The sequence below is a fragment of the Henckelia pumila genome, chromosome 2 (assembly GCF_033568475.1).
Source record: "Henckelia pumila isolate YLH828 chromosome 2, ASM3356847v2, whole genome shotgun sequence".
NCBI lineage: Eukaryota > Viridiplantae > Streptophyta > Magnoliopsida > Lamiales > Gesneriaceae > Henckelia > Henckelia pumila.
The window spans coordinates 4434648-4457276 of NC_133121.1; the positions used below are offsets into that span (position 1 = coordinate 4434648).

Below are 22629 nucleotides of genomic sequence, written 5' to 3' on the forward strand. Positions count from 1 at the left end.
AATTGTTAAAAAATAAAACTGAAGAAGAGAGAAAAAGAGAAAATGATATATAGTCACGTGAAAAGGAACAAAGAAGGGGTTGATATTATTACTCACTAGTCACTCCGCTCATACATAAATACCGCATTTACTTTTTCATTTGTCTCTTATATAGAGTTCAATTTTCATATTTAATATCATTTTATCTATTCTTTTATCAATCTACCTCAGTCATTAAATACATTGCACACTTCCAACATTTTTATAATCTCAAAATATTCATTAAACAATAGTAAAATCTAAAATTTATTTTTTCAATAATTTTCTTAATTTGTGTACAAATACACCACCAAAGGACTTGTACCAGTGATCAAGACAATTCGCTAATGGAGCGAGTTGTTTGGCAAAAGAAGGGACGACAGGTCCCCTTCAACTTAATTTGGTACATGAACCGGGCAATGAACCTTGCCATATTTGACCCGCTAGTGGCTCGCGTTATCCTTATCATCGGGCGTGTTTCAAATCAATCATAATTATCTATACTCTAAGTAAATGAATAGAACTTGATTTTGAATGGTTAAAAGTAGTCTCTTTATCCATACATGATCTCTATAAATTCAAGTAAAATGATTATTTTCACCTTAGACGTGGTCGGATCGATGTCCAATCTGACTCGATTATTTCGATGAATGAATTTCAAATATATTGGCGTAAAGTGGAATTCAATGAATCATTCATCTAATCAAATCTTAATTAAATGCAAGCATGGAATTCAAACATAAATTATGTTTATAATATAACATTAATTACAAAACAAGTATAATGGTCCAATTTCATCCAATATTGAACTATCGAGCACTTGAAAGATCTTTATTTGGATACGGTGTATTTAAGAAATTTGTTTGCTAGATAGAGCTATTAAGGCCCATTCTGGTCTACGTGGACGGAAACAAGGGATAGCTCCACCAACCCTCCAACTACTAATTAAAGCCTTGTGTTCAACACATCAAGTGTCTTATTTTAAAATTTTATAAAATTATTCCCAAAAAGCTTACTCTCAGTTTGTATTTCTAAAATTAAATAACTAAATACATTTGGAAGACAATATATCACGTCGACGATTCTTTTTGCCCCGTGAAAAGAGTATTTAAGTTGGTGTTGTAGATGACCGTTTAACCATTAACTTCAACCAACATTTCATTCATCAACAAGTTAGTCACACATAATTTATCTAGTATATATGATAACATCTACAAGACATATATATAATAAAAAAAACATCTTTTAAAAAACAAAAATCCTCATCCCAAACATTCATCATCACATTCCTCGATTAAAAATAATGAATGATATGATCCGTATTTTTTTTGGTTATATATACACTCCACTTACCTGAATCATATATATATAGGATAACAATAAAGAGAGTTTAAATTGAATAAATTTCTGAAGTTAAAGGTTAACATAGATTTAAAAAGAAATAAGAATACACGTAAAACACTATAATCATTTATATGTATATGTATAACACACACAAACAAAGCAAAACATAAACACAAAACAAAACAAAACAAAGAGGTGTCTAGACTATACTCGTGCAAGTCCCAACGGTGCACCTTGTAATAAATGCACGCATCAAATAATGCCACAAATTAAAGCAGCTACATTAATCCAATATAAGCATGGTAAAAGCTTATATTCTTCATAAATCAAGAAACAAGATTGCAGCTAGCAAACCAGATCAATCATGTACCCACTGAAGCAATCTCCCGCAAATTACAATTCTTGGCTTCTTTTGTCACCAGATCTCCAAGAAACACACAACCCACTGTGGAAGAAATCATGGAAACCGAGTTGTAAAAAGCTTGATTCCAGGGCTGCAACAAAATGCATCATTCAAACTCCTGAATCTGTGCCTCTCATGAATAACAAATCCGCACCTTTCGTTCATGAAACCGAAAGATTCCCAGAAAGCAAGATGAAGCGAAGATCTCGTGCGGCGAACACGACTCCTCTCACTCCTGTAGGGTTCTTGGAAAGGGCTGCTGTGGTTTATGGAGACTGCACTTCTGTTATTTACAAGGAGGAAACTTATACATGGTCTGAAACTCACGCCAGATGTGTGAGATTGGCTTCTTCGATCGTGTCTCTTGGCATCAAGAAAGGCGACGTGGTTTCTGTAGTGGCGCCAAATATCCCTGCCATGTGTGAGCTCCATTTTGCGGTTCCTATGGCTGGAGCCATTCTCAATAACGTTAATCTTCGGTTGGATGCGAAAGCCATCTCCAATTTGCTTCAGCACAGTGAGTCTAAGCTTGTGTTTGTTGATTATCAATCATCTTCGTCTGTTCTGGAAGCTGTTTCTCTGTTTCCTCCGAATCTGAAACGCCCTGTTTTAGTTCTGATCAATGAAGATGATCAAGATGATAATCAGATCAATGGGAGTTATGATCATTTCCAAATGATTTACGAGAAAATGGTGAAAAATGGTGATCCGGGATTCAAATGGATTCGTCCCGACAGCGAGTGGGAACCGATTACTCTGAATTACACCTCCGGCACCACCTCTTCTCCTAAAGGAGTGCTGCACAGCCACCGCGGAGCATTCTTGATAGCTATAGATTCTTTACTTGATTGGTCAGTTCCAAAGCAGCCGGTGTACTTGTGGACGCTTCCTATGTTCCACGCCAACGGGTGGTCCTACGCCTGGGGCATGGCCGCCGTTGGCGGCGTTAACGTGTGCCTCCGCCGTGTCGATGGACCCTCCATCTGTGATGCATTACGCAAGCATAAAGTAACACACATGTGCGGCGCACCGGTGGTGCTAAACATGATAACTAATTACCTCGGCGGGAAACCTCTGGATAGTCCCGTTCAAATCATGACCGCCGGCGCGCCACCTCCAGCGGCGGTCCTCGGCCAGGCGGAGAGATCAGGTTTCATCGTGAGCCATGGATATGGGTTGACGGAAACCGGCGGGCTTGTGGTAACATGCGCGTGGAAGCAAGAATGGAACGATCTGCCGGATCAAGAAAGAGCCCAACTGAAAGCAAGACAAGGAGTGGCGAGCATCGGATTCGCGGAGGCCGACGTAGTGGAGCCCGAAACAGGGGCGAGCGTGAAAAGGGACGGGGCGACAATAGGCGAAATCGTGTTAAAAGGTGGATCCGTGATGCTTGGATACCTCAAAGATCCCGAAGGAACCTCGTACTGCATGAGGGACAACGGCTGGTTTTACACCGGAGACGTGGGCGTGATGCACCCGGACGGATACTTGGAAGTGAAAGACAGGTCCAAGGACATCATCATCTGCGGCGGCGAGAACCTGAGCAGCGTGGAGGTGGAGGCCGTGCTTTACTCCCATCCGGCGGTGAACGAGGCGGCGGTGGTGGCGCGTCCCGACACGTTCTGGGGAGAGACGCCTTGCGCGTTCGTGAGCTTGAAGGAGAATTTGAAAGAGAAGCCGACTGAGAAGGAGATAAGGGAGTTCTGCAAGGCGAGGATGCCGCTTTATATGGTCCCGAGAATGGTGGTTTTCAAGGCGGAGCTTCCGAAGACTTCGACTGGTAAACTTCAGAAGTTTCTGCTCAGAGATATGGCGAAAGCTTTGACTCCGAAGTTGAGTGTGGTTGAATCCGATAAGCTCCATTAATGGAAGCTGAAGGGGCTCAGCTCTTCTCTCACTCTGCAGTAAAATAAAATTATTATTATGGGAATTGAGAGTGAGTCGATTTCGTTTTATTTTCTATAAAATTACATGTGATAATCCATTAATTAGGTGAAATATTTATTCAAAGTTTATCTTAATCAAATTCGATGATTATGCTTGTCATTTGCAGTGTGACATATTTGCAGTGAAGTGTAATATCTATTTTTTTTTAAAAAAAACAACAAATTAATATGTGTTGTTTCGTGTTGTGATTGTGATTTGATATATGGTATCCAATTTTGTTCCATGTAATTAAATTTCAATTGTTTGAACCATTAATTAGGTTGTAGGATGATTATAACATGATGCATAGTTGGGTTAATTTAATTACTTAATGAACATATATGGGGTATATAGATCATTACAGCCAATAGTTCTACTGTATGTTTTATTTTTTTTTATTTTTAAAAAAATTCTTCCTCATGTAATGAAATAATTTGGAGAACTAATTTTAAAAAATCGCACGCCCACACGCACAATAATTTATGAAAAGCCACGATCCAAAATTCATTTACCCTAGTGTATGTTTTGGGGCAGACATGGATTTCCTGCATTTGCCGGGATGCTTGATTATACTTTGCTAAGCTATTTCCAAATATACTTTATTTGAAAGTGTGCCCTTTGTTGTGAAAAAGTAAAAATTTCAAAACTCAAAATATATCAAACTCTACACTTCACAAATATTTTTCTCTCAACTCAATTGTATTTTTCATCACAAATGAAGACCTATTTATAGATCCACATTTGAGATTAGTCCAAAAATTAAAACATCATCATCTACATCATCACACACTAATTTTCCATATTTTACAACTCAATATTCAACATTCAATATTCAACAATAATAAAATAATATATTTTCAACACTCCCCCTTGTGATGATGATCGTCATATGATGATTGTCTTTATTACGTGTTTTATGTTGCCTCGTTAAAAACCTTACAAGAAAAAACCCAGTGGGATAAAAACCATAGTAAGGAAAAAAGAGTGCAGCCACGTAAACTCCTCCTCATGTTAACATGAGTGATTCTTCACATATTCCGTAGATTGCGCATCCCAATGTTGTATATATGCTTTCTGAATATCGTCGTGGGAAGTGCCTTTGTGAAGAGATCTGATGAGTTCTCACTTGATTGAATGTAACAGATATCAATATCTTTATTCTTCTCAAGCTCTTGAGTGTAGGAAAAGAATTTTGGGGGGATATATTTGGTTCTGTCACTTTTGATGTATCCTTCTTTCATTTGAGCAATACATGCAACATTATCTTCATATAGTGTCACAGGCTTCTTTTCTACTGTCAATCCACACGATATTTGAATATGTTTGGTCATTGACTTTAACCATACACAATCACGACTTGCTTCATGTAATGCAATAATCTCGGCGTGATTTGATGAAGTTGTTACGAGTGTTTGTTTCTGTGAACGCCAAGAAATTGCAGTGCCTCCACGAGTAAATACATATCCGGTTTGGGAACGTGTCTTATGTGGATCAGATAAATTTCCAGCATCAGCATAACCAATGATACTTTGATTGGTGTCTTTTGAGTACAAAAGTCCCAAATCTGTCGTTCCTCGTAGATAACGGAATATATGTTTAATTCCGTTCCAGTGCCTCTTTGTTGGATATGAAATGAATCTTGCCAATAAATTTACAGCAAAAGATATATCAAGTCTAGTGCAATTTGCAAGATACATAAGGGCACCAATGACACTTAGATATGGTACTTCTGGACCAAGAATAACTTCATCATCTCCACATGGACGGAATGGATCCTTTTCTATGTTTAATGATCTTACAACCATTGGAGTACTTAATGGATTTGATTTATCCATATTAAAACGTTTAAGGATCTTTTCTGTATAATTTGTCTGGTGAACAAAAATTCCACATTCTTTTTGTTCGATTTGCAAACCCAGACAATACTTGGTTTTTTCAAGATCCTTCATTTCAAATTCTTCCTTCAAGTACATCATAACTTCTTGAATTTCTTTATTCGTTCCAATGATGTTTAAATCATCAACATATACAGCAATAATTACACATCCGGATGTTGTTTTCTTGATGAAAACACAAGGGCATATTGGATCATTTACATATTCCTTTTTCATCAAGTGCTCACTTAGCCGATTATACCACATTCGACCGGATTGCTTTAACCCATATAATGATCTTTGCAATTTTACAGAATAAAATTCTCTGAGTTTTGAACTTTGTGCTTCAGACATCTTAAATCCTTCAGGGATTTTTATGTATATATCACTATCAAGTGATCTGTATAAGTAAGCTGTAACAACATCCATAAGACACATGTCCAAATTTTCAGACACTGCCAAACTAATCAAATATCGAAACGTAATTGCATCCATAACAGGACAATACGTTTCTTCATAATCAATTTCAGGCCTTTGAGAAAAACCTTGTGCAACAAGTCTAGCTTTATATCTGACTATTTCATTTTTCTCATTTCGCTTTCGAATAAAAACCCATTTGTATCCAACAGGTTTTACACCTTCAGGTGTGAGGACTATAGGTCCAAAAACATTGCGTTTATTCAACGAATCCAATTCAACCTGGATGGCATCTTTCCATTTGACCCAATCATGACGAGTTTTACATTCACCAAAAGATTTTGGTTCATGATCCTCATTTTCATTTACGATGTCACAAGCCACATTATAAGAAAATATCTCATCAATATCTTCTATGTCTTTTCGGTTCCATATTTTTCCAGTATTAATATAATTGATAGAGATTTCACGATTCTCGTCAGTTTGTGGTTCTGACAGAATATTTTCATCATCAGGTGATTCTTCTGGAACACTATTTTCTATTTTATGGTCGTCGTGTTTCTTTATGCCTTTTTTTGTTCCGAGGATTTTTATCCTTGGAACCGACTGGTCTTCCATGCTTCAAGCGTTTTATGACATCATGAGTGTCTTCAATTTGTTTCTTTGGAATTTCAATTCGAGCAGGGGCATTTACAGCATGTATATATGATTTTGTTACCCCTTTTGTGTCTGCAAATGCATCTGGCATTTGATTTGCAATTCTTTGCATGTGCACAATTTGTTGTACATCTTTCTCACATTGTTTGGTCCTTGGATCCAAATGTAACAATGATGATATATACCATGTGATTTCTTTTTCGATGTGTTTCTTTTCTCTCCCTAACACTGGGAAGATTTCTTCATTAAAATGACAATCAGCAAAGCGTGCTGTAAACACATCTCCTGTCTGAGACTCAAGATATCGAATGATTGATGGACTATCATAACCGATATAAATACCGATTTTTCTTTGTGGACCCATTTTTGATCGTTGAGGTGGTGCAATAGGCACATACACCATACATCCAAAAATTCTCAGATGAGAGATATTTGGTTCTTTACCAAATGCAAGTTGCAATAGGGAGAATTTATGATATGCACTTGGTCTGATGCGAATTAATGCCGCAGCATGTAAAATTGCATGTCCCCATATAGAAATAGGGAGTTTTGTTTTCATAATCATTGGTCTAGCAATCAGTTGTATACGTTTAATCAATGATTCAGCTAATCCATTTTGCGTATGAACATGAGCTACGGAATGTTCAACAGTGATTCCCATTGACATACAATAATCATTGAAAGTCTGGGATGTAAATTTTCCAGCATTATCAAGTCTTATTTTCTTGATTGTATAATCGAGAAATTGATTTCGCAATTTTATTATTTGAGCCATCAATCTTACAAATGCCACATTTCGAGTTGACAATAAGCATACATATGACCATCTGCTAGAGGCATCGATCAATACCATAAAGTATCGAAATGGTCCACATGGTGGATGAATTGGCCCACAAATATCACCCTGAATACGTTCAAGAAATATGGGTGATTCAGTTTGGATTTTAGCTGGCGATGGTCTTATAATAAGTTTTTCAATAGAACATGCTTTACATTGAAACTTATTATTCTGAAAGATCTTCTGGTCTTTCAATGGATGACCATGCGTATTTTCAATAATTCTTCGCATCATTATTGAACCAGGATGTCCCAATCGATCATGCCAATTTGTTAATATTGAAGAACTATTAACCACCATATTTGATTCGATTGGCCTTATATGTGTATAATGCAATCCAGTAGGGAGCATTGATAATTTTTCAACCACATATTTCTTTCCTGATTTATATGTGGTAAGACACATATATTTCTGATTTCCATCAGTTATCGTCTCAGTATCATACCCATGAGAGTATATGTCATTAAAACTCAACAAATTTCTTTTCGATTGTGGTGAATATAAAACATCATTTATCAGAAATTTTGTACCATTAGGTAACAAAAAATGTGCTTTTCCACAACCTTTAATCAAGTCTACATGACCTGATATGGTATTCACCATTGTTTTTGTTGGTTTTATTTCCAAGAAATATCTTTCATCTCGCAGAATAGTGTGTGTTGTACCACTATTTGGTATGCAAATTTCCATGATATTATTTCCATATTTGCTCATAGCATTTTCCATACTTCAAAAAAATGCAATAAAGAAAATCAAGGATAATATATATATGCAAAATATAGCATGTTTCATAAGAATGCATAAAAAATATAGCATGTTACATTTCAGTCCCACCAATATATTAATCAATGTTCTCGAAATCATTTGAAAAAATCGACGACATTGAAATAAGTTGAACCATTTAAATGGTTACTGTTTTCAACAAAATTGGTCTCTTTTTTTTTCCCTTTTATCGATATTTTAAAGAGCTTACATAAGTGCTCAGGGGTACATGACCAATGTCTTGGAGTGCCACATTTATAACAAACACTCTCATATCTTTTTGAGTGATTTTTATTTCCACTCATATTTTCATGCTGCCTTTTTGGGTGGTTCGTGACGTTCTTTTGAGATTAGTTATTGAAGTAACTATCTCGATTATTTTCATATTCACGGCCATAACCACGACCACGATCATTTCTACGTCCACGTTCATGACCACATCCTCGACCTCAACCAAAATCTAGTTTATGCCTTTGATTTTGGTTTTCATTTTTTACTTACGACATTTGCTTCTGGAAATGCCGTAGATACATTGAGTCGGGATTGATGATTTCTCATTAACATTTCTTTGCTCTTTTCTAGTGATATCGAGAGCAACGAATTTAAACTTTGCCAAATTTGACATGGTGGTACTAGAAAAATAACAATGTATTTTATAAGTTAATTTCCATTAATATGACAATACAAAATAATGGATAAACGATGAGTACAAGTACGTGTACAAATAGAGAAAAAGTATGTGGTGGAAAATCGCTAGTGAGTACAAGACTCGTGAGCATGATGATCATAATCGTTATGAAAAATAGCCTTAGAAATGTCATCATCTTCATCTTCGAAAAAACCGAGGAGAAAATATTTTGAGAGAAAGAGTGAATTTTGGTGTGATTGGAAATGAGTTTGAGTGAACATTTTTATAGGCCAAAAACTAGCCGTTTGTGCCCGTTTGTGACCGTTGGGGGTAAGAAAAAATCGAGTATGTGTTGAATAAAAATTCGTGATAATGATGCAATGCATATAATGATAATCATAATTAAATAATTACGTATATCATATCACATTATTATAAGGTCGGTGTCATAGACAACCTTTTATATAATAACATGAAATTATATATTAATATAGTTAATATATATACATAATAAATATATATCATGTTATTGTTTAAAAACTTTAGAGGCTTTTATACTTGTCGTATCCCTTACCGGGAGTGTGGGATGTCGTCTTAACATCCTCCCAGGATTTATAACAAGTTTTTAAAAAAACTAATTTTTTTTTCATAACATGATAATATATATTAAATATATATACAATAAATAAATAAACAATAAAATAAATATTCTTACTTGTTGAATATTTTTGACTTCTTCTTGTATTTTGGAGCGTCGAAAAATATAGAGAACCTTCGAGCGATCGTGCTGATAACGTGTTGTGAAAAAGTAAAAATTTATGGTAAAAAGTAAAAACTCCAAAACTCAAAATATATCAAACTCTACACTTCACAAATATTTTTCTCTCAACTCAATTGTATTTTTCATCACAAATAAAGACCTATTTATAGATCCACATTTGAGATTAGTCCAAAAATTAAAACATCATCATCTACATCATCACACACTAATTTTCCATATTTTACAACTCAATATTCAACATTCAATATTCAACAATAATAAAATAATATATTTTCAACACCCTTATATATGCGCTTGGGAAATATGGACAACAAAGTCAAATCCTTCATTATCTTAGTGTTTTTTTTTTTTGTTTTTGTTTTTTTTTTGTCTCGCATTTACAAATATATGATTACGTACGGTTGCATTTACGTGAAAGAACTTGATTTGAAAGAAAATATTTGATTAAGATATGATTAAACAATTGTGAATCATGAATAAATGTATGTCAAACAAAGTTCTAAAAAGTTTAAAGCGTATTGTAACGTGAAAGCCAAATTTTAAATTTTTTAAACTTAAGCGAGAATAATACAAGCTTAAGCTGAAAAAAATATTTTCAATTTAAACTATAATTTTAGTTATCACAAAAAAATTAACGGAGTAAATAATGCATAAATATAATAAAGTTCAAGAGTAATGCATTAATTTTTTTCTGAGATTCGAATTCAATTTAATTTATTTCATCATTCATTTCATTTTTTGTGTCATTATGCATAAATTAAATTATCTGATCTACATGACAAACAGTAGATGTAATATCCTTTAATTTGTACTGCATTCACATCATCGATTTACTTAACCATCCAAAAGTGTACATTTCTAACATAATTTACTAGCAAAATCGCTAATTTGTGCCCTTCGTTTTATTAATCGATTTTGGTTTTTAAAAAAGTCGCATTTGAGCTTATTTAATTACATTTAATATGGTTAACTTATATTTGACCACTTTTGATCGAAGTCAAGCGTTTTGGGGAAGCTTCAAGCTTAAATAAGATTAAAAAAAGGTTTAATCAAGTTTTTTAGAACACTGATTCTAATATATTTCCACACAAAAAAACAAAAAACTCAAGTAAGATCATATAAAATTATTTTGTAAGACAGATTTCAGATCATCTCGTTGAAATTATTATTTTATATCTAAATATCATTTCACTAAAAATTATCATTTTCGTTAATTATGTTAAAAAAAAATATTGTGTTATATATGGTTTTTTTTTACGTTGAAAATATTCAGCTCATAAAAAATAATAATTTTTATGTTAAAAATATTAATTTTTATTGTAGATATAAATCATATCAACTCATTTAATGGATACGCGCACAAATCCGTGACACTGTTACGTATAAGACCTACTTCCAAGTTCCAACACAATTGTTGTTATATTTAACTAAATGCATAAATGGTGGAGTTTAGCCCAAAAATAAAATGGATTTAAAATCGTAGATAGCGTGAAGGGATGAAAAATTTTTCTTCCTATTGATTTAATTTGTTCTCACAAATTGTTGGCCAACTAATTATAAGGGGCTAATTTCAAAATTCCTTTAAGTTGGCGTATATAAGATTTTTGGTCCTCCAATTAATCAAATCGCCAATAATTTTCACCATATTGATGTTAGTACTAACCATGCTGTCGAGAATAATGAAAGTAACACACAAAAAACTTGGAGTTGGAAAAAATAAAATGCAATATTTTTTTTATTTTTTTACACAGTAGAGGTGTGAGATTTTTCTATCTAAACTACGTACAAGTCCCATAAGGAATATGTCAGTTTTTGTAGAGTAATTGACGAAAATTTTCTTAAACTCGAGATTTTATGTCAAACTTGTGAAGTTAGCACAAATAACATGGTTTTTGTATTAGATGGTTTGATCCATAGTTAATGAAATTAGTTTTCTAAAATAAAAAAAAAAAACATCATGATCCGTTTTGTCTTTTCATGACTTCATAGAAGCTGTTTGTTAGTCCAATGAGTCCATTCATGGAATGTGTGCCCAAAAACCAGAAGATAGCCCGACCATTATCATGAGGTGGGCTGATATTCCATTTTTGTCATGGATTCAAGAATATCGTTTTTCTTTTGGGCCCAACAGTAATTAAATATTATATTTCATTTTTTATATATGTAAATCTACATGGCATTGTATACATATATAATCTAAAAACGTTCTATGTAAAAAATATTACTTTACACGATAACGTGAATAAAATCTACTTGCTAAGATTGTGTTTGGTTACGGAAGCAAATCAAAGAAAAACACTTATTTTTTTTAAACAAGTGATTTTTTAAAAAAATTTAGGTGTTTGGTTAAAATTCGTTTTTAAAAACACACTTATTTAATATAGTGTTTGGTAGAGCTTTTTGAAAGCACTTCACAACTTTTTTTTAACAAAATTTTAATTTTTTTTGAAATTTCGTTAAGAAAAAACTGATAAATACTTCCTAGAAGCTTTTTCAAACACTAAATAAGTTCAAATAAGCGTGTTTTTTAAAGCCAAAAATTTTGGTTTATGGACTTCTACTTATGTTTTTATTTAAAAAATCAAATTTTCAACATTTATTCAAACGCTAAAATCGCTTCTGTTTTTTTTTTTATATATAAAAACACTTTAAAAAGCTGAAGTTATTTAAATGATTTTTTATGTCAATGACTTTTATATCCAAACGAATCCCGGATATATACTTGTGAAACTATCTGACAAAATACTCACTCAAACAAAATATAATCGAGTGAAGGACGTCAAACAAAGATATAAGATCTTCTTTACTTGTACTCCGATCCAAGTCTCACCTTTTTCACTTTTTTCTTAAATTGTGCTTTGATTCATCAATTTGATTTGAGATTAAGTTAAAAAGATATATTTCACATGCCTCAAAAAAAGTTCGATAATACGAGTACAAGAAGTACCTTTACAGATATAGGCTTAACTACAAGTCCAGTAGCGGTCAAATTTCATCCTTTTTTTATTATTTTTTTGAGAATTTCACAAACTAAATTATTAAGCACCTGAAAGATCTATTTTGGATTATTTTTAAAAATAATAATAATAATATAATAAAAAGAAAAAAGAACAAAAAATATCTATTTTGGAGTTCGGTCGATGCTACCCTTCGAACACTATCTGAATGATGCATCTTAAGGTCCAATTTTTTTTCACCCAAGATGTTCATGGAAACTTGACGGATGAATTTTTTTTTTTTTGATCCTTAGATCTAGCACACTAGCATCAACTAATTCCTATTTTGCATACGGTGCCATTAACAAATTAGTTAGCCAGTTAGAGCTATTCTGGTCTACATATTTGTTTGGGAAATTAGGGATAGCACAAACCAACCCCTGCGCCAACAACGAATTAAAGCTCTATATAGTAAATTAAAAATCTAAAAATTACATTATACATAAAGCGTTACAATACTATTAATTTATTATTTTATATTCCCCCAAAAAATATATATGTTTCATGATAACATTTCACATTTCTCAGTCATTCTTTGTATTAATTATTTAATTCAACTTCTCATCTCTTCCAAAGATAAATTAAATTCCAACGCTTCATGGTATCTATATGACTATGTTTGTAACTTTGTACTATATATAAAAAAACGAGTGACGTTCGTTGTTATGAAAAATTATAATTTTTATACTAATCCCTGTCCCTGCTCTAATAAGAGTGTTCACCCAAAAAAAAAAAATCAAATTTACAAAATCAAAGTTGAAAAATAAAATCTGAAAAATTATATGAACATAATCACACTTTCAATAAAATTACTCTTTTTTTTTCTTTTTCAAAAAAAAAAACGGTACATAGGTTTAAATGCACACAAGGAAGGCTATCAAATTTATATATTATACTTAAAAAACGAGGTGGCCAAACTTTATCCGCTCAATCCCCCACCTTAGTTAACTTCTAACATCGGTTAATTTCTTTGTTTTACCTTTGTAATTTCAATGTTATAGTAATATAATATTAAAAGATAAAAAAAAAATTTAAAGTTATTTCATCAAATGCAATATAAGATTATCTAATAGACCAAAACTTTAATTTAATTTCCCCCCAATAAAAGTATGATGTCAATTAATGCTAGTAAGCAGCTACGTAAATCCAATATATATAATATATTACATTCACAAAGCTTTTGTTCTTCATAAATCAAGTCCAAACTTGCACCCGCAAGCCAAGAACCATGTATCCACTGAAGCAATCTCTTGCAAATTATAACACTAGCCTTCTTTCCTCACCATATCTCCAAGAAACACACAACCTCCTGTGGAAGAAATCATGGAAACCGAGTTGTAAAAAGCTCGATTCCATGACCGCAACAAAATGCATCATTCAACCTTCAGAATCCGTGCCTCTCACGAATAACAAATCCGTCCCTTTCGTTCAAGAAAACGAGAGATCTTCTGCGGCGAATTCAACCCCTCTCACTCCTTTAAGGTTCTTGGAAAGGGCTGCCGTGATTTATGGAGACTGCACTTCCGTTATTCACAACGAGAAAACTTATACATGGTCTGAAACTCATGCCAGATGTGTGAGATTGGCTTCTTCGATCGTGTCGCTAGGCATCAAGAAAGGCGACGTGGTTTCTGTAGTGGCGCCTAATATCCCTGCCATGTGTGAGCTTCATTTTGCGGTTCCTATGGCTGGAGCCATTCTCAATAACGTTAATCTTCGGTTGGATGCGAAAGCCATCTCCAATTTGCTTCAGCACAGTGAGTCTAAGCTTGTGTTTGTTGATTATCAATCATCTTCCTCTGTCCTGGAAGCTGTTTCTCTGTTTCCTCCGAATCTGAAACGCCCTGTTTTAGTTCTGATCAATGAAGATGATAATCAGATCAATGGGAGTTATGATCATTTCCAAATGATTTACGAGCAAATGGTGAAAAATGGTGATCCGGGATTCAAATGGATTCGTCCCGACAGCGAGTGGGAACCGATTACTCTGAATTACACCTCCGGCACCACCTCTTCTCCTAAAGGAGTGCTGCACAGCCACCGCGGAGCATTCTTGATAGCTATAGATTCTTTACTTGATTGGTCAGTTCCAAAGCAGCCGGTGTACTTGTGGACGCTTCCTATGTTCCACGCCAACGGGTGGTCCTACGCCTGGGGCATGGCCGCAGTTGGCGGCGTCAACGTGTGCCTCCGCCGTGTCGATGGACCTTCCATATGCGAAGCGTTACGAAAGTATAAAGTGACAAATATGTGTGGTGCACCGGTGGTGCTAAACATGATAACTAATTACCTTGGCGGGAAGCCTCTGGATAGTCCAGTTCAAATCATGACCGCCGGTGCGCCGCCTCCAGCGGCGGTTCTAGGCCTGGCGGAGAAACTGGGATTCGTCGTGAGCCATGGATATGGGTTGACGGAGACCGGCGGGCCTGTGGTAACATGCGCGTGGAAGAAAGAATGGAACAATCTGCCAGCACTAGAAAGAGCCAAACTGAAAGCAAGACAAGGAGTTCGGACCATCGGATTCGCGGAGTCCGATGTAGTCGATCCCGAAACAGGGGCGAGCGTGAAAAGGGACGGAAAAACAATAGGCGAAATCGTGTTAAAAGGTGGATCCGTGATGCTTGGATACCTCAAAGATCCCGAAGGAACCTCGTATTGCATGAAAGATGATGGCTGGTTCTACACCGGAGACGTGGGCGTGATGCACCCGGACGGATACTTAGAGGTGAAAGACAGGTCCAAGGACATCATCATCTGCGGCGGCGAGAACCTGAGCAGCGTGGAAGTGGAGGCCGTGCTTTACTCCCACCCGGCGGTGAACGAGGCGGCGGTGGTGGCGCGTCCCGACACGTTCTGGGGAGAGACGCCTTGCGCGTTCGTGAGTCTGAAGGAGGACTTGGAAGAGAAGCCGACGGAGAAGGAGATAAGGGAGTTCTGCAAGGCGAGGATGCCGCTTTATATGGTCCCGAGAACGGTGGTTTTCAGGGCGGAGCTGCCGAAGACTTCGACCGGTAAACTCCAGAAGTTTCTGCTCAGAGATATGGCGAAAGCTTTGCCCCCGAAGTCGAGGGTGAGCGAATCCGATTAACTTCATTAATGGAGTTGAAGGTGCTGCAGGGCGACTCGATTTCTTGAGCATCATAATATCTATTTTTATGCATTAATAGGAAAAATAATATGGGTTGTGTGACATATTATTATACCATAATTTGGTAGTGTTTTTTTTTTTTTTTTTTTCTGGTACTTGGGTGCAATATTTATTGAGACAAAATTTTGTGTTGTGATTAAGATTTGTGCTGCATGTTGTTATTATTATTATTATTATTATTATTATTATTATTATTATTATTTGTTAGAATTTGTTTGACATTTGGGAGCAATTTTCATTGAGACTAAATCTTGTGCTCTAATTGATATTTGGATTTGTATGCCTGTTATTGGCAATTAGGAGCAATATTTATTGAGACAAGAACTTGTGTTCTAATTGAGATTTTGTATTGCATGTTATTAATAATGTAATTTTCTCATTCATAAATAAAATTTTATAACACCTTTATTATAAAAGAAAATTTATTACACTTATATTTTATTACGTATATACATATATATATGTATATCATTTGTGCATGTCACACAGGACTTGTCTAGTGTGGTTCACTTGGGTAACGTAATTTGCAGACAATTGGGTTAGTACGAGGGTTTACTTAGTGCACATCGAAAATAACGGTTGCGAAATCTCACGTCACAACAATTATATATATATAAAGGAATGTTTCCCTGCACCCTAGGGGTACAGGGGAACTTGGGCGCCAGCATAATTTTTTAATTTTTTTTTTGTATTTTTCTTTTTCCTTTTATTAAAAATATTTGGGCCCAAATTGGACCCAATTTTTGAAAGATTCCATCGTCTTCATCCTGTCTTCAAATCCCACTTCCGAATCTGTTGCCGCCGCCGGGCAACCATCTCAGCCGCACCACCCCACCCATAACCGCCATCACCCACCACCCTATCTCACGACAGCCTCTCACCACTGTCCTCTTTCCTCTCTAGCTCCTCTCTCAAACAATCATCACCGCCATCACGCCGACCAACCATCACCCACCCGGCAAGAAGATTCCTTGCAGCACCACCTCCCATTGTTGCCGTATCCGACACACCACCACACTCCTCATCGAAGACCAAAGCACGGGCGGATTGCAGAAGACCATGAGAGCTCAGATGTTAGCAGCTCTGGGAAGTAGCAGATATGGAGAGACGATGGCTGTTGTAGATCTTGGAGACTGCAGATCTAGCATTTGGAGATGGGCTTGGCCACAAGAGACTGCGGTGTTGGCAGAGGTGCTTAGGGGAGGTAGGGTTGGAGATAGTCTTGGCCATAAGAGACGGCGATGTTAGCGGAGGCGCTCGGAGGAGGCAGGGTGGCGTCTGGTTTGTGGTTGTAGAAGATAATAATAATGGAGATGCTTGGGGGAGGTAGGTTGACGTGTAGATTGTGTAGTGATGGTGATGGGTGATAATGAGAGGAGTGGGGAGAAGAGAACAGGTGAGAAGGGGTCCAATTATTAAAAAAAAAACAAAAAAAAATTGTTGGGGGTGCCAGCTGGGCCGCCAGCTCAGCTGGCGCCCAAGTTAAGGGTGCAGGGGAACAAAATCTTATATATATATATATATATATATATATATATATAAAAGAAGGTTACGCTTCCAATGGCTTCCAATGGGGATGTTCAAGTTGGTGAAGTAGGTGAACTCTTGGCCAGATGTCAAGTGCTCGATTTTCTCTGCCAACACTTTCTTGGACTAGCGTGTCACACAGGGCTTGCCCAGTGTGGTTTACCTAATTAGCATAGTTTGTAGACTATTGCGTTAGACTGGGGGTTTATTCAGAGTGCATCGAAAGATAGCGGCTGCGAGTTCTCAGGTCACAAAAAAAATATAATAAGCTTACAATGTAATTCAATAATTCAGAGACATAGGCTTTCATAAGGTCACTTATTTATTATTTGTTTCCTACATATAATTATTTATTATATTTTCTTGACTATTCCATGATTTTCATCATTTTGTTTTTGTTTACAATGTCATGTTTTAATTTCAGGTCTGTTATATGAACAAGAAACTAATTCCACTGTTAAAAAAAATTGTGGCTGAATTGTATGAATTGCACAGGGGAGGGGCAAATTTTTTTAAAAATTTTGACCGAGGCTATTTAGTGAAATGGCCCTAGATTAGTAAGTCGATTAATAGAGTATTGAATAAGCCATCACCGCAATTTTGGTTATATTTTGAGGGTTTGGACAAGTACCTTTATAATTTTTTTATAAAAGTTTTGTTTTAAAAAAAATTTATAAAATATTTTTTAAGTTGTTTTAAAAATTAATATGTATTTGAACAATTATTATACAAAAATATTTTTAGAATAAAATAATTATTAGTTTTTATTCTCCTCGTTGCATTCAATTATACGAGACCGGGCCGGGCATGTAGCCCAATTGGTCTCACCTATATGATATTACCTCACCTTTATGACCCATTATCACTTGGGTAGGTGGTCGGGCGTGGGGATGATGGTCGGGTTTGGGGTGGTCGGACGTGGGTGACTGGCCCCCGAAATGAGAGCAGGTTGAAGGGCGACCCCATGACCGGTGGCGCGGAGAGGGACGGTCGAGGCGGCGGCTATGGTAGGCAAGTATTGCAGATCGGACGGGGTTGTTGAGCGCAAGTGTTGTAGATGGGTCATTATTTTTGCATTTGAGATGTTCGCGTGAACATCTCAAATACAAAAAAATTTTGATCGTTGGATCCCATTCATACACTAGGAAGGCATAAACAAGGCCGTTGTAGGCACCAAGGGTGGGTGGTGGTTGGAAAGGGAGGGCGGTGGAAAAAAAATTGGATTTGAGAAAAGGTTTGGTGACAGAAACGGTGGGTAGACGAAGGGGAAGGGGTGGCGTGAGCGAAGAAGAACCGTGAGGCTTCTCCAAAAATTGTGGCCCAAATTTAGTTTTTTTTTTAAACAATGACATGGACTCCAGTTGGGCGCCACGTCAATCGACGCCCATGGTTCTCTACACTCTAGGACGCGAGGTAACATTTATATATATGGTTAATTGTACTCATTTTGTGAAAGAAAAATTTATTATCACTTATTTTAGAGGTAGTAAATATTATAAAAGACAACGCTTTTTCCGCGTTGTTAATGTCCCCGAAAAAGCGTTGTCGTAGCCAGTGTTGTAAAATACCACGCTGAAAGATAACGCGAAAAAAGCGTTGTCGTTTCTGGAAAAAGACAACGCTTCGTATCTAAAAACGACAAAGCTTTTTAAGCGTTGTCTTTTATAAAAAGCGTTGTCTTTTATAAAAAGCGTTGTCGTTTCTAAAAAATACAACGCTTTTTAAGCGTCGTTGTATCTGGAAAAGACAACGCTTCAAAAAAGCGATGTCTTTTTTGGTAAAGACAACACTTTAAAAAGCGTTGTTTTTGTTCAAATAAAAAAAAAAAATTAATTCAAAAATTTTCAATATTATAAATCACTCAAAATTCAAAAATTTGTAGAATAAAATTTAATATAGAGTATTCCAATATTATAAATCATTCAAATAAAAAAATAATCGAATTCTAAATTAATGAACACTAAGAAAAAACTGTGCATTAATCTCGAAAAACTTTGATTCCTTTCTTCAGCACATGTTAGCGTCGACCCAAGCTTTCATAAAAGCCGCAACAATCTCTTTTCCTTTAATTTGTATTTCCATACTGAAAATTATTAAAAATAAAAACAAACATAAAACAAATATAAATAGATTACAATGAAAAGTAAAAGCAAACACATTTATCAGTAAAAGAACATGAACTACGAATGACGAAACTATCACTAAGCGATTGGAATTATCAAATGAACTACGAATTACGAAATTATCACTAAGCGATTGGAATTATCAAGTTGTGATCCATTTAATTAAGGAATGCGGAAATAGCTTCTTTCCATATACTAGATTTAACAATCATGACTTTGTTGTTCAATTATTTAATGATAATGTGTTCAGATTTCATCAAAAGTTGTATTCTTTTCGCGACGTGTTTTCCCGTCGCCAAATGTAAGGTTTTGCGTCGTCAAATGTCTTGTATTATTTTATTTGATTATTAAGCAGACTAATATTCAGATTGAATATTTCTAATTATTAATTGCCCAGTAAAATTAGATTAGCACCCGAGGTCCCACAAATACAAAAACAAAAGTACCGATTGCGATGATAGCACTTGTTTGAGAAGACACCCTGAATTCCTCTTCAACAAAACAAAGAAAATTAAATATCCAAAAAATAGAAAAAGAAAAAAAGAATAAAATGCTCGTACCAAAAGAAAATAGTGATTTTCAAATGGTTTATGAGCCCTTCAAAATATTCATACATCTACACATAACAACAAAAATTGGATTTTTATTGGGAAATTTTGTCAAACATTTGGCATGCGTGGTTTACCAATAGCCAAGGCTCAGATTAAAGAAAATACCATATTACCTTCATCGACAATTGTAATATTTCGAGCGCATCAGGAAATCAATCATAATATTTTGTGCGCATCTGCAAATCATACATAACTCTACATTGAGATTAAAAAAAAGAGCAATAATACATGAGAAAATGAATTGTATGCATACTTAACATGAGTTTGGGGGAGATGAATTGGAAAATTACCTCAAATTTTATCTATTCAATAAGTGTACAGCGTCAAAGATGAAAATATGTACCAACAACTCTGAAAATTGTAAGCAACCGATAGAATTAAAAAAATTTAAGGAGATAACAGCGTTTTATCTCTTCAATAAGCGAGCAGAAGTGTGAAAATTGGGAGCGGAACCTCAAATAGCATTGGGAGAGCGAACCCGATCGAATAAGCCACAATACCGTTGGAAGAGTAAGAGTAAATAAGGAGAGGAATCGTAAATGTGAAGCCAAAGAAACCTCAATAGCGGAGAGTGGAGAAAAAACCTCGATTGTGTCGGGAGAGTAAGAAGAAATCTGGAGCCGAAGAAACGTGAAGCAGTTTTTGTGGATGAGAGACAACGTGAGGCAGTTTTTGTGAAACGGGGAGTGAGAAGAGGGTGGATAAGAAATAAGAAATTAAAATCAAATGCCAAGGAGGGGTAAAAATGGTATGAAAAATGGTGTCCTCATCTGAGTAGTTTTTATTTTTACTAGTAAAAAATGCACACGCTTTGCGTGTGTAAAAGAGAAGTTATATAAATATATATATATATATATATTAAAGTAAAAGATAGAGGAGTGGAAGAGATTTAGTAGGTAGTATATAGGAAAGGGTAATTATGGAATAACTAATTTTGGTGTCCTCAAGGTAGTTATTATAGTGTCCTCAATTTTTATATAATAGTATAGATAATGGGCTGAAGTTTTATAAGATAGTAAGATATTATTCAGATAAATTCGTTATGAGATTGGTTGGCTAAGGATTTATCAATGTATTGTGTTATGTGTATGTTTGAGGGTATACGTGTGTTTTAGTCTTTTAGAAGGACGCATGGGAAGATTAATTTGAGCTAAAATTGGTTTGTATTGTTTAAAACTATGTTGACTTTGTGTGTATGTATATGTTATATATTGGTTTTAATTTATAAGATGTGACAAATAAAAAAATTTATTTAAAAATAAAAATAATTACATGTAATATGATTTATTATTTTTTTTTAAAAAAATAAACATGTAATATGATTTGTTAGTGAGTTTGTTTTTTGGTCTCTCTATTATAAGTTTATTCTTGGCTCCTTAGAAAAAATCGCGGGCCCACTCTTTACCCATTTTGTTTAACTAATTAATAAATCTTTTAGGAATTCACCATGGCTGCCGGATTTGGAGAACCCCTTTATTGCATCAGACTGCCCAACAGACTTGCAACATGCAAAGGTAAATCAACTAAGAGTAGCAGGTGCTGGCAGCTTGGATATGGATATTCTGGATGATCTTTTCAATGAGCGAGATAAGCTATTGATCACGGCTTTACCCTTGAGCAGAAGAGTTTGTGAAGATAAGTAGATGTGGGGAGCAGAAAGGAATGAAGTATACTCTGTGAAGAGTGGTTATAAATTACTGCAATTGAGCCGTGGATGGATTCCTCAGAATTTAGGTATAAATTGGCTTTATCTTTGGCGTTTGAACATTCCGCCTAAGGTAAAAAATTTCATTTGGAGAGTTCTATCCGATTGTCTTCCAACAAGAGTAGCTCTCAGACGAGGAAGAGTGGATATCGGGGATTGGTGTCCTATTTGTCTCAATGTGCCAGAATCAGATTTTCATTCTCTTATTCTCTGTCCAGTGGCTCGCGAGGTTTGGAACCTAACTTCTATTGACAGTTATGTGGGTTCATTCATTTCATTCAAGGCTTGGTGGTGTGATTTAGTGACTAATCGAACCAAATCTGATCTTGAGAAAGCGGCTGTGGTTCTGTGGTCAATCTGGAGTAATCGTAACGATGTGGTTTGAAATGGCCGAAGCATAGTACGTCAATTCATATTTTTCAATCAGCCATGGAAACCATCTCCTTATGGCTACAAGTACATCAGCAGACAGCTTCTGACAATCCTCATGTATTCAGCAGAGAAATTCTTATTGGATTAAACCACCATTGCAGTTCCTTAAATGCAATGTTGAGGCGGCCATTTTCAACTCTCCTCCTCGCATGGGCTTCGGGTGTATTGTCAGGAATGATAGTGGGGAGTCTATTGCTGCTGTACATGGATGTTTTGCAGGTGTTTTTGACCCAAGAACAGCAGAGGCTTTAAGCATTCGTGAGGCGCTTAGTTGGCTTAAGGATCTGTCCTTTCTAATATCATTGTGGAATTGATGAATCCAGTGTGGGTTTGATATGAAGATTGTAGATTCCTTTCTATGGAATTGCACTCTTTTTTTTTGTTTTTGCTCGTAGATAAGCGAATCAGACAGCTCATTTACTAGTGAGAGCAGCCAGTT

At 35.5% G+C, this 22629-nt stretch overlaps 3 protein-coding genes and 1 long non-coding RNA gene across 4 annotated transcripts; 3 read left to right on the forward strand and 1 right to left on the reverse strand.

Moving 5' to 3' along the window:
- The first annotated feature begins 1523 nt into the window (after nt 1-1523).
- Nucleotides 1524-3886, forward strand: LOC140880568 (2-methylpropanoate--CoA ligase CCL4-like). The gene has a single exon (XM_073285129.1). It carries the CDS (start codon nt 1727-1729, stop codon nt 3629-3631), a length of 1905 nt encoding a protein of 634 aa, XP_073141230.1. The 5' UTR covers nt 1524-1726; the 3' UTR covers nt 3632-3886.
- Nucleotides 3887-13872: 9986 nt separating this feature from the next.
- On the forward strand, nt 13873-15752 carry LOC140882735 (2-methylpropanoate--CoA ligase CCL4-like). Its single transcript, XM_073288910.1, has one exon. It carries the CDS (start codon nt 13873-13875, stop codon nt 15730-15732), a length of 1860 nt encoding a protein of 619 aa, XP_073145011.1. The 3' UTR covers nt 15733-15752.
- A 3501-nt stretch (nt 15753-19253) lies between these two features.
- Nucleotides 19254-20721, reverse strand: LOC140885272 (uncharacterized). Its single transcript, XR_012150855.1, has 4 exons — nt 20507-20721; nt 20344-20404; nt 20167-20229; nt 19254-19402 (listed from the first exon to the last, which is right to left on the reverse strand). It is a non-coding gene; the product is annotated as an uncharacterized lncRNA (long non-coding RNA).
- Nucleotides 20722-21696: 975 nt separating this feature from the next.
- Nucleotides 21697-22504, forward strand: LOC140884560 (uncharacterized). The gene is made up of 2 exons (XM_073291348.1): nt 21697-22137; nt 22292-22504. The coding sequence occupies exons 1-2, from the start codon at nt 21697-21699 to the stop codon at nt 22502-22504; spliced, it is 654 nt and encodes a 217-aa protein (XP_073147449.1).
- The last annotated feature ends 125 nt before the right edge of the window (nt 22505-22629 follow it).